Here is a 13094-nt window from a genome sequence, read left to right as displayed (position 1 = left end):
TGCTAAGCCACATAGACTGCAACGCTAATCTCATCCCCACTCCTCTGTGCTATAGCAAATCAAACCATTTTGGGTACATGAAAAACATCCTGGATATCTGAAAAAGATCTTCAGTAACTCCCAGAGAACCAGAAATCCCTTGCCAGTAAACTAAGAGAGGAAAAATCCTTTTTAACCTCACAGAAATAATTTGTTAAACAGGATGAATGGGAAGAAAACGTCCCAGCTACAAATTTATTTAATTGCAGACATTATGAAATCCAATTGGTATCCCAGCAATTTTGAACATTTTTCTTTCTGTGAAAGGGATTCTGTCAGTACCATCTAAAACAGAAAAACATATCTGTTGTTGGTCAAGTGGAAAAAAAACACTGATACTTGTTTTAATCCAATCATTGTTTTCTGGTGTCAACAAAAGCCCATCTTTTCCTGTTCTCACCTCATTCTAAACAGATGTATAATCAAGACTTCCTGAATTCCTTCAAAATACTTCTGTAATACAAAAATATCTTTCCAAGCCTTCTTTTTACTCTCACAAATGTATACAGTTATTCAGATTTCTCACTGCAGATCAGTGCAGAGTCAGCCTGTGCCCCCTTCAACTGCATCTTCTGTTGGCTGGTAGCACTGTTTCACTGTTCAGCCTTTTGGCTGCTGTGAATCCTAATGTGGAGATGGGATTCTTTCTGGCTACAGACTTAATAACACTGATGGTATTGAGATCTGCCATATTTCTGTGTTGTTTCTTTGCAATCTCTCCTATGCCAAGATAGGACACTCCAATTTTCATTGACCAACACTTTAAAAGCAATCTGTTTCCAAGGACATGTAGAACACATCCTTTTCGTATTCTCCTTGGTCATTTCACCAATGGAAGCAATTGTGATTGTCATTTCATGAGCACCAGTAATTCCTGTTTCTTTTATGAACAAGCTCACTGATGTGCACGTAGGCAGACATCCTCATGCTGAAATGAAAGCAAGAAATCCTTGGCTTTTTTATTTCTTTGTGAGATCTTCACATAAAAGCTTTACAAATAATCAAGTCACAGCAAGGAACAGACTGCACAGGCATGCATTCTCATAGGCATAATGCTTCTCCGTGCTCAAAAGACTCCTTCTATTTAAAACGTGCACGAAATGGGCTCACAGTTTAAAGAAATATGGCACAAAGGAAAGTCTTTTACATTTTTAATGTTCATGGCCAGTCTTTCTTTCTGGTGTCTTCCTGACTGCAAGGTGAATACATTCAAAGCTTCTTAAGATTTGCATGCTCCCAGTATTTTGCCAATGAAACCTTTAGGCAGTTCTAAAAATCTCTCAGCTGAGTATTTTGAGAGCAGAGATGTTCTTCTATGCACCTCAGAGGTGAGCAGAAAGAATTCCATTCAGCGTTAACACATCAAAATTACTTAAAATTTATATTACATAACTTACAATAACTTTGAGCTGTATACAGTAATAAATATAACGCTACTTACATTGGTAGATGTGTAGAAAAGTCTCTCCCAGCTTACTTGTGAGGAGGGGTTCTGGCAAGTCACGGAAAAATTGCTTTACCATATCTGCTACATCATATGCTGACTGGTCTTCATAGTTGACGTTTTGTGGGGAGCTCTCATTCATCTGACGCAGGGCCTGGATTCGAGACTTCACTCCAGATTTTCGAAACAGACCCACCTAAGAAGGTACCACGTGGAATGGGACAAAAAAACAAAGTTACTTAAAATATTTTTAAAATTTCCTTTTACGGGAGGTTTTGACTACAACAAAAGCTATGTTTGCTTACTTTACACCAGGTGAGAACAAGAGGAACTCGTGTAGATGCCACAGCTGTGACTTGCCTATGGTCTTGTACACAACTGCAGTCTCTAGTGATGGGACTGTAAGAGTTAATCACACCGCAGATCTGTATCAGATGGTAGATGGAGCACTCAGAGTGCATGTGGTTACGTTGTTGCTTGAAGAGTATAAGCAAGATGCTTAGCTGATATAAATCAGCGCGGCTTGCTTGGCTTTGGAAACTGTCTGCTGATTTACTCCAGCTGAGAATCTTGTTCCTCATCTTTATTTGAGTATATATTTTGAAGACTAACAAGAAAATATTATGCTCAGCTAAGTAATAAATGCTGTGGCAACAGATTAGTACATCCTGGTTGAGCTTTCAAATCAAGACCAAATCTATTTTTTCCCCTTCCTGCTCTCTGCTTCCCCCAAATTCCACTGAAAACCCCAGTCTGAAAGTGGAGGCTGCAGAGGGATTATTTTGTGCAGTGTCACTAAGATACATTTTTATCTTGTTTGCTCTCTGTTCTAGAGGAAGTGGTAATTCTTAAAATGAAGCCTGCAAGTGCCTTCACAGCGGTGCTGCCCTTCTGCAGAAGTTCTCACAAGTGGAATTCCCCTGGGGCGAATTCCTGAGCCTGAACCACATTATTTATTCCCGAGTTTCCATGCTTTCATTTGGGAAGTGTAAGCACTGTTTTGCCTTCATTTTTGCAGGGGAAAAGGTGAACTATTGAGAAAGATCTATAAAAAAAAGCACATTTATGGCTTGGATGTCAGCTTTTCTGTGTCTGCTGTCTCACTCTTCAGTTTTCTACACTGTATTCCACTAAGTAAAAAGTGTAAAGGCAAGGAAGTATGCCCCTCATCCTTAATCCTCTCACTTCTGCCAGCACAGAGGTAACCTGGGTACATGCTCATCCTGAACTGCCTCTCTGGAACACTTCAATCATAAGGTACTTAGGACTTCTGTTAGCTTGTACATTAATAGCACAGATGACATGAATCACACGCTGTGCAGCTTTGAGAGGGGATGTATTCGTTTATATGGAGATGAACTATTATGCCAGACTGCAAACAGTGGCAGTGAGCTGCTTCTCTGTATGCCTTCTTATTTGTGAATGCAGTGTCGCTCATGATCTAAATTTATATGTTGGAATTAGAGAAGCAGAATTTGCCCTTTGTACATCCTGTGTAATGTATCTCCCTTCACAGGTGAAGCTCTCCTTAGTTTTAACAAAAAATACAAGAAAGAGCATCTGGCTCCTTTCATTTGGTTTTCTCTTTCCCTTCTTCCTTTCAAATCCTTTTTCCTCACAGAAATGTGTTCTGAAGACGCAGAAGGACATACGTTAATCCTATCCAAATAATACAGTTTGGGTATGTGGTAGATAAATGCGAGAGCAAAAGCTCAGTTCACTGCTTTGGATGGAAAACGTTCTTGCTGGTATAAAGAAGCTTTAAAATCTTCCAGCTAAGTCTGATGCAAGAGGTCAGACATCAGATCTCACCAGTGCAATCTCCTGCTGGATCATTCTGCTACTCTCGACCTCTGTTTTTATTTAATGATATTCATCTGAGTCTTTTTTTTTAAATTTCATTATTAATCAAAAGAGAACCAGTTCTTCTCTTGATACGAAGAGATATTTTATCTCTGTTCTTCAAAATTATAGACTCATTCTATATATAAAAAGAGACTATAAATCCAGTGATTTATCAGCAATTAGTTTGGCCCAATCTCTTTATTATCCTCATGCTGTGGATCATCTGCCCTGCAAGCAGCCATATGATGCATGACAGAAATAAAGATGCAGTTGACAAAGGCATAGCAGTTTCTACTTCCCAAGTTGAAACTGAGTAATATATTCTACAAATAACGGTGAGGATCCTCGTATCATCTTTAGGCATTTCAGTGTCAGCAGCCAGATCTTACAACGATTTACAGCAACCTCAACTTCACTAAGTGCAGAAGCTCTGATGCCTATTCAGGACTTGAGCCCGCATTCTGCAATGCACAGAACAGGCACACAAGCTGCTGGGAGGACTGGAGGCTGCTTAGACCTCTGGACAGGCATTCAGAGATTTTGAATTAAATGGGAACAAAGGGAATGGCTTTAAAGCAGACAAACTGAGTTGCCTGAAGGTTTTTGGCCCAGAAAGATTTTTGGTGGAAGATATTTTAAATTGTCCTGATTTGTACTTCACTTTCTATTCCCAATTCCACCCTGAGGGGAAACTCAAGCTGAGCTGAAATGACCCTTCACGTAGCTCTAATGCTTCCCAGCAACCAAACCCTCCCTCTTGGCACAGATATTTGTCTGAGACTTCCCACTGACACTCCTTTTGACTGCCTCAAATCTCTTGAGAGCTTTTTTCTTCTCTTTGGTTTTACTCTCCCTTTTACTTTCTTCCTTGTTTACTCTCCAGTCTTTACTTTTTCTTCCTACTTCTCTATTACTTGGCTGATTCACCCATTCCTGTCTCCCCATCTCCTTTCCTCATGCTTAGACAAGTATCTCCTCCTCCACTCTCATCACTGATTCTAGGTTTGCTGCCTCACTGTTTTTCTTACACAGGGTTTCCCAGCTCAGTCCACAAAAACAGCTTAACACAGAGATAACCAGGGATATTAGCTTCTCAATGTATTTTTTTAACTTTTCTCTATTAATCTTCCACTTCCATCCTCTACCAATGCATTTTCAACAAGGTATCCATCCCATCCCTTGTCTCCCGCACTTCATGTTTTAAGACAGATCTCATCTCACTTCACTTTCAACACACAAGAGTTAGGTATCAAGGTCTGACCAGTACACGGTTTCTTTGTAGCCAACAGAAAGAAATGATAGGAAGTTCTGCCTATGTCTCCCCACTAGCTGCAGAAGGAAACAGATGTGATTCACAGTTAGACATTTAATTTTCAGACTTCTGTTCTGGGGAAGATGACTGTTACGTAACATTACAAGACACGTATAGGACAACTGAGTGATAAGAAGCAGCCAGCATGGGATTATGAAAGGCTGGTCCTGCCTGACTAACTTGATCTCCTGTGATGAGATGACCCATTTAGTAGATAAGTGAAAGGCTGTAGGTGTTGTTTTCCTGGATCTTAGTAAAGTTTCCCACATTATTTTCCTGGAACAACTGACTGTTCATGGCTTGGACAGATGTACAGTTCACTGGGTGAAGAACTGGCTGGATGGCCAGTGCTTAAACAGTCCTAGTGAATGGAGTTCAGTTCAGTAGGCAGACAGTCAGCAGTGGCACTCCCTTGGGCTCACTACTGGGGCCAGTTTTATTTAACATTTTTATCTGTGATCTAGATGAAGGAATAGAGTGCACCCTCAGTAACTTTACAGATAACACCAAGTGAGGCGAGATTGTTGACGTGCTTTAGGCCAATAAGGCTCTGCAGAGGGATATGGGCAGAGGGATATGGGTAAACTGGATCAACAGGCTGAATCCAATTGCATGACATTCAACAAAGATAAGTGTCAGATCCCGCATTTCTGTAATAACAACCCCACACAGTGGTACAGGCTTTTAGAACAGTGGCTGGAAAGTCACCCAGCAGAAACGGACAAGGCAATGCTGGTCAACAGGTGAGTGAAAATGAGCCAGCAGTGTGCTCAGGTGTCCAAGGCTGATGCAATCCTGGCTTGTATCAGAAATAGCATAGTCAGCAGGACAAGGAAAGTGATTGTCCCTTCGTATGCAACACTGGTAAGCCTGCACCTTGAATACTGTGTTCAGTTTTGGGCCCCTCACTACAAGAGAGATATTCATTTGCTCAAGCGTGTGCAGAGAAGAGCAACAAAGCTGCAGAAGAGTCTAGAAGACAAGACTTACGAGGAGTGACTGAGGAAAGAGGATTAGGCTAGATTGGAGAAGAGGAGGCTAAAGGAAGACTTCATTGCTCTCTTCAACTACTACAGTTACTTGAAAGGAGACTGCAACAAGTAGAGTGCCAGTCTCTTTGCTGAGGTGACAAATAATAGGATGTGAAGAAATAGTCTCAAGTTATGCCAGGGGAGGTTTAGGCTGGATATGAGGAAGATTTTCTTCATTGGAAAAGGACTGCCCTGGGAAGTGGTGGAGTCTCAGTACCTGGAGGTATTTAAGAGATGCGTGGGTATGGCACTAAGGGACATGGTTTAGTGATGGAATACAGTAGGTCAGGTTGATAGTTGGACTTAGTGATCCTGAAGATCTTTTCCAGTGAAGATTCTATGATTCTATAAACATTGAACAGCAGACAGAATAAGGATCAGAAACAGAACTGACCACTTCCACCCACACCCTGTTTGCTCAGAGCCAGGAAAGTCTGCAGACTAAAATGGTGGTTGCTCCTTTTGAACTTGAAACTATCAAAGAGCAGCTACAGAAGAGGTTATATGACATGATGCCAACAACAGTAAAAAACTGAACTCAGTGAGCCAAGGAGTTTCTCTCAGCCCTACCTTCATCATTCCTAGTGGAAGAACAATAAAAATATGATGACTATGTCCTTGCTCTGTAAGTAAAGGGAATGAAAACATCCAAAATGCTTATAGCATACAGGCCCCCCAATTGGCTTGTTGCAGCTAAGAACTCTATAAAAGGAAATGTACCATAATGGCTTTGGCATTGAACCCGTGCTGACCCAAATCTATCTGGATATGTCTGACTTTGTCAACAGAATAGTTGGAATATTTTGCTGAGTTTGCTCTCTGTTCTTGGACTTTTCTTTCTTTGCTAAGTAAATAAAACTTTTTGTACCATATCTTGTGAAACGGTTAATGCATTTAACTCTTAGTGGCAAAAATGAAGCAAAAATGAAGCATACGCAGTGCAAATACGAGTAGAAAATGGGACTCCTGAGCTTTTTCCTGGACTGACTCAATTGACACGAAAATCTCACATCATTCCTAGAGGCAGATCATTGTATACAAGTCATCAGGACTGTTATATCTACAAGAATTCAACTAATTCATTGAATACAAATTCCAAAATAACAAACGATCAGTATTGGTACCAAGTATCAAATCAATGGAAGAGATCTGGGCCCAACATGAGATATAAGATTCTTCAAATAATTCTGCTATTAAGTACAAAAAGGTTCACCACTGTTTGCTTAGAGTGTTCTTATAGAAAAATCAACCATATTCCTGGTAGCAAAGTTCTCACCTGATCTAAACAGTTGCCCCTTAAGTAATGTAGTGCTTGCTGAATGCTTTGGGGAAGAGGCTGTCCTGTTCTCTGGACATGAACTATCAGAGGCACGCCAAAGACGTTCTTGTCCTTGTAGTCAGGGACTTTCATCCGCTTCATGAACTTTGGTACAGACCTGAAAATAGATGTGAACAGAGTGCATCAAAATATTTGAATATTTACAGAGCATTTCTGAGTAACACTGCAAGCAAAAACTGGTAACTGGGACCAGTTCCTATTTTATAAAGATAATCAAGTAATTTTCAACGTCCAATACATTGACATTTTACAATCTGCATAATCGATGGACATCTTAACAATTTTTATAGGTAGTTGGCCTCTGGCTCTAGGATACAGTGTAACAGTCAGCTATAGCAAAAGACATTTACTGTGCAGTTGTCATCCAGCTGAAACCAACATAATTTAAAATATCTTTTAAGGACACAAAGGAATAGCACAGGATAGTGGAGAGGGTATCTAAAAGAAAAGGAAGTTCATTTCTAGTGTACTGAACCATATTTTATAATATTAGTTACGTAACTTAGTATTTCCATTGTCAAATAATTTACAGTAATAAACGATGGTGGAAAATCCCTACGTGTCTAATGCATCCCTCGTGTCATACAGTTGATTCTAGCCAAGTTACTTAAGTGAAGCTGTTAAGCTTGCTTTCTTCCGTAACTGATGGTGAAAATGAAAGAAACTGGATTCCCCCTGTCAGAGTCATGACTACAGTGGAATTAAAAAGAAAAAAAAAAAAATAATAATATGACCTGAATATGATGAAGATTTTCTTTTCCGTGTGAGAAGGAAATAAAACTAAGATTAAATGACCTATTGAAGGAAAACAACATATAGATATAAGCTATTTATAGGGTCCCACTGCTTCTAAATTCTTAAGAGACAGATTATATAAACTGAAGAAATATTTGTGAGGAAAGGAAACCTCAGTACAAACAGCAAGATCTAGAACTTGCTGTATTCTAATCAGCACAGACAAGCTGTCAGCTAGCCAAAGGGAGCTTCACCAAAAGAGAACTGGAAGCTGGGGGCTCATCCTGAATTTTAGCTCTAAAAAACAGATTTCAGAAAGACTTAGCAGTCCTGACTGCCTCTACAACCAATGTGGAGTGAGGCACCTTTGGAGATTGACCCAAACCTTCTGGTTTGGATGGAATGAGTTGCCTTTGAGGTTGCCTGTCTTCTTCCACTGACCACAGAGGCAGCCAACCTGATTTGCTCAGATTAGACTTACAATTTTTTGGAGTGACTGATGTTTTTGAGGTGGTTCTCACATGTAATCCACTGTATCTATGTTTCTTCACTTCTGAACACAAACTTGTCTTATTTAGCCCACAGAAGAATTTATGGCAATTTTGGTGAAGTCTTTTGAAAGTGGAAATCATAATGTAAATGTCAAGCCATATTATTTTTTTGTCACAGAATCCATATACTAGGAGAAAAAGCATGCTTTTCATTATTTCTCAGATACTTATAATCTCTTGTCTATGTTCATTTCTGTTCCAGGCTACCTTAGACTATGTGGTCCATCAGGGTCAGTATGTAGATTTCTGTAGCTGGTTGGATACAAAAGGGCCATTCCTGTCCATCTTAACCTGACTCCGCTGTCCGAGTAACTCCAGGTAGGTGTTAGAGCTGTTACAACTAGAAACTCACTTTAATGCAAGTCCAGACCTAGGGTAAAGTGTGTGTCTTTCTATTTGTATTCAAAATTCTTCAAACTGTTCTAACTGTTCTTTTAAAGCACAAACAAAACAATATCAAACACATGAAATACTATCACAAGATGTTTCTTTTCGAATCACAAATCAATTTTGGGGAAGACTTATTGTAAACACTTCCTCTTTCAATCACTCTCCTCCTACTCCTGTTTATTTTTCTGGAACACAAGCATTGCTAGAGAAGCTGAGGTTGTTTCTCTGCTAAGAGCACAGGAATGAAGTCAGATCTCTAGGATCTGACTTGGCCACTGAGTCACTAGGTAGCAACAAATTAAAAGAGACAGTTTCAAAAGCTACAATTACTGTCAACTATACCTCCCAACTGTATTAATTCAGTTTACTATCACAATAATAGAATTAGAAAAAACAATTTCCTTCTAAATATATCTCTTTTGTAAATAGTGATGATACTCACCAGGTCCAGCCATGTTTGTTTGACATGGAGTACTTTTCCATGATGGCTGTAAGACGAAGTAGAGAGAATTTTTGCAGCAGATTCAGCTGGGCTGCTGACTGATTACTGATGTGAAGTGATGCGATGGAGTGGCTCAGACGATGAGAAATTTGGAAACTATGCCATCGTAATTGCCTTTAGGGAAAAAACAAAAAACAAAAAACAATAGAAAAAGAGAACTCTTATTTGGGCAGAAAAAGATAGTATACTGTGAGATAAGGAAATTTACAAAACATGCAAAAACATACTCACATTACCATGCATGCTGTGTCAACTGAAAGAAAATATAGCTTGGAGGCATACAAAACAATGTTTGATCTTTTTATTTTGGAAATATTCAAGCTGTTTTTTGTTTTACATTATATTCCCAAGAGGGTGAGGGTCTCATACATGTACTAAAGGAAGGAGTGTGACCTCTTACGCCCATTAGCCTACACACTTCAACAGTATGTGGGAGTTCCAGATTAAGATGTTCTCTTCCTGACTCAGAAATGGGATTTGATGCCTGGTCCCTAACCTCTCAGGAGACCAGTCTAACCACCGAGGTATTTGTAGATTAAGTTCTCCAACTACCTCTATTTTTAAATACTGGAGGACCTTTCAGAAAAGGGATTGAACGCTGAGTCTCCTAGGGAAGAGTGATAACCACCAAGCTTCTGAGACACTCACATCTTCTCTTTATTCCAATGTATTTTCTCTAAATACTGTATATATTGAAAAACAAAACAAAACAAAACAAAACAAAAAACCCTCTTTTCAGTTTCTTGTTTTGCTACACATGAGTTCTGGCACAATTCCTACAATCTTTGACACAGCTTATTTACTTAGCAGCTTACCCAAGTTCATTTGCTTGTGACAGTGGTGAGCAACCATGGGCAGCAATAAATTATGGCATGGAAGAATTCTCTGTGAGAATTCAAGACTGACTGCAGATCAGAAAGTAACAGGTATTTGCTCGCTTCTGCACACACAAACCCACAGCAGTATGGATTCACAAAAGCTTTTACCCAGAGCCGTGCTCCCTTGGCTCAGCAGAACTTATCCTGATCTTTTATTAACAGGTTAATTGTATACCAGATATGCAAGAGACTGGGGCAGGGTAGGGAAATATTCTTTGTGAACAAAGGGACACATTTTTAAAGTAGACCAGAGCCTAAAAGTGCATGAGACTACTGAAACATACACACTGGAGTACATAATTTGGAAGACAAATTGAAAATAAGATTCCAAAATATATACAGTGTCCTATTATGTAATTGAATATTATGGATCAAGAGAGAAAAAAAAAAATCCTTAGTTAGCCACTTCTCCACTGACTGCATTTAAAAAATTCCATAGTAGGATGCATTTTCTCCAGAACTCCCACACTTTCCCTGGGAAGTCCCCTTTCCCATACAGGATGAGTACAACTGTAATGATGTAATGATGTCAACCTTATGAATCCTGGACTGAGAGCTTCTGTTTCATCTGTCATATTTCACAGCCTGTTTTATTTTTAATGAAAGAGGAAAGATGGATTTCCATTCCAAATCTTGCTACCTACCTGCTCGGCCTTGTGAGAGATGCTCCCACCCCAGAGTCTCTCCTCTCCCTAACACCAGTAGCCTCTGATTCATTCAGGGATGTTCCATCTCTGTCCATGTCACTTGGTGTGGTCCGGCCATCAGAGACAGAGTTTCCTTCAAAATCAAGTGTGATCTGTGTGGTTGACTGGAAAGGTAATGATGGAGACTCTCTGACTGACACGTCATCAACTGGCAGACCTGGCAACACATTTTTTGACCAACCATCTACTACATCCCGGAGTCCATTGACATGTTGCAAAATGTCATCTAAATGAGGAAAAAGTTCACCTTTTTCTAAATCCAGAAGGTCTCCAGTACTAGCATACAAGTGGGAACCTGGTACATTGTCATAAATACTAATTCTGCTCTCCTTAGGACAGCAAGCCATCAATCCAGCCTCTTTTGGAGTAGAGCAGTTCTGTTTTCCCAAAGAGATGCTGCCTGTCCTCCAGTTTACACCATTACTGTTGTCTGTAGGCGAGAGGCTTTCAATAGAAAGCGCCTTTGGGAAGGTCCCTGGTTTGTGGTCCTTGGGAATATGCACAACCAAGTTCTCTTGGGAATGAAATTCATTTTTGCGGTTTTGGTCCACCACTTGCCGTAAAGCTGTTCCTGCCAGAACATCTAGATCATCCAGATACATCCCACCTCTCTTGTTCACTTCATGACATTTGCGTTCCTTCAAACATGGTGTGCTCACCCCACTGCTGCTGTTTTCAGACTGACTGCTTTCACTGCTGGATTTGGCAGAAAAGGAAAGTCCTCTTTTGCCTGAATCTTGTGCTAAGTTTTGGAGATCCCCATTGACTATCTGTACACAGTGCATGTCCTTCAAGGATTTCGGCTCACGCTGAAGAACAGGTCTGCTTATCTCTAAAGGACCTGCTCTTCCTGAGCCTTTTAGTTTTCCATGCACACCTTTTGCTTTTAATGTCTCCATGCGCTTTAGAAAGGTTTTTGTTTTGGTTTGCATTTGTTTCTCATTCTTAACGTTGTCCTTGGGGGACAGAGCAGTGCTTATCACCATTAAGTCTGGCAGCAGTGTGCTCTCATGCTGGCCAGAGCAGTTGCAGGTCTCCCTGGCAATGCTGCTAATGCTGGATGGACTCCTGTTGTCGCTTCCCCCACTGCTCTCACTGTGAACAGATGAGACCTCAGGTTCACTCAGATCTGTAAGGACACTCTCACTGCTTGTTGTATTTTTCATTTTAATATCTCCAGAAGATCCATGTCTGTCTGATTGGTGAAGTAAAGCATCAATGTCGTCCACTCGAGACCATCGTCTGCTTGTTCTTTGGAAAGTCCATTTATTACTGATAGCACAGAGATCTTCTTCATCTGAATCTTCACTCTAGAAAACAGCAAGTGGCATACATTACAAGCAGGTATTTTTCTTGGCTTTTTTCTTTTTTTTTGTTAATTAATGTGACTGTGCTGATTCATGTGAACAACAGCTTGCAAGGTCTCCTTGAACTAAGTCTTTTGAAAGATCAGCCATCAGCCCCTTCATAACAGCCTCTTCCATTTAACTGTAAAGACTGCAGTGAGCATCTTAACAAGTACGTAATAAAGGCCTTCTCTTTGTTAGGGAGCTTATAAGTCCTATCAATGTATCTTGGCTTTTGTGGGGTGATTTGCCTAAACCCTACACTGTATAGGATTGATGCTCGTAGTGACTGTGTAGAAGAAAAAAAAGAGTTTTTTAAAGATCCAAGCAGGGATGGTGTTAAAATACACAGCAGTACAGACTGGGGAGCAGTTGGGCACCACAGCAAGGTGAGCCATTCAAGTACCCAAGATAGAAAATACCCAATGCTGCACTTAGTTTTGCAGAGAGAACTAAGTAACCATTAGCAAGAGCAGCAATAATCTTCACAGAGCAGGTGAATGCAACAAGCCTTACGTTTCAGAAACACATCTCCAGATAAACAGCTGCAATGCTTAAAATAACAGTTTAAAAAAAAAAAAAGAAATTTTGGAGGTATTGCTCAAAGTATGCCTGAGGGCAGGTGTGGGGAAGAGGCAGCATGATCAGAGGGCTGGAGCACCTCTCCTATGAGGAAAGGTTGAGGGAACTGGGCTTGTTTAGCTTGGAGAAGAGAAGGCTCCGGAGAGACCTCACTGTGGCCTTCCAGTACTTGAAGGGAGCATATGAACAGGAGGGGGAATGGCTGTTTAGGAGCATGGATTGTGATAGGACAAGGGGGAATGGTTTCAAACTGAGACAGAGGAGGTTTAGGTCAGATATTAGGAGGAAGTTTTCCACAAAGAGGGTGGTGACACACTTGAACAGGTTGCCCAAGGAGGTTGTGGATGCCCCACCCCTGGAGGCATTCAGGGCCAGGCTGGATGTGGCTCTGGG

At 40.5% G+C, this 13094-nt stretch overlaps 1 protein-coding gene across 5 annotated transcripts in view; it reads right to left on the bottom strand.

Moving 5' to 3' along the window:
• The window catches only part of STARD13 (StAR related lipid transfer domain containing 13), a 39676-nt gene that overhangs the window by 12437 nt on the left and 14145 nt on the right, over nucleotides 1-13094 (bottom strand). For all 5 annotated transcript variants that reach the window (XM_010728935.3, XM_019612206.2, XM_019612204.2 and 2 more), the window contains 4 exons: nucleotides 10711-12083; nucleotides 9129-9302; nucleotides 6948-7107; nucleotides 1481-1679 (listed from right to left, as the gene is read on the bottom strand). In XM_010728935.3, the coding sequence (XP_010727237.1) occupies nucleotides 1481-1679; nucleotides 6948-7107; nucleotides 9129-9302; nucleotides 10711-12083 (1906 nt within the window). The remainder of the gene's footprint in view (nucleotides 1-1480; nucleotides 1680-6947; nucleotides 7108-9128; nucleotides 9303-10710; nucleotides 12084-13094) is intronic.

This window comes from Meleagris gallopavo, chromosome 1 (assembly GCF_000146605.3).
Source record: "Meleagris gallopavo isolate NT-WF06-2002-E0010 breed Aviagen turkey brand Nicholas breeding stock chromosome 1, Turkey_5.1, whole genome shotgun sequence".
Lineage (NCBI taxonomy): Eukaryota > Metazoa > Chordata > Aves > Galliformes > Phasianidae > Meleagris > Meleagris gallopavo.
Note: the sequence above shows the minus strand (reverse complement) of the source record. Positions and strands in the feature narration are given on the sequence as shown.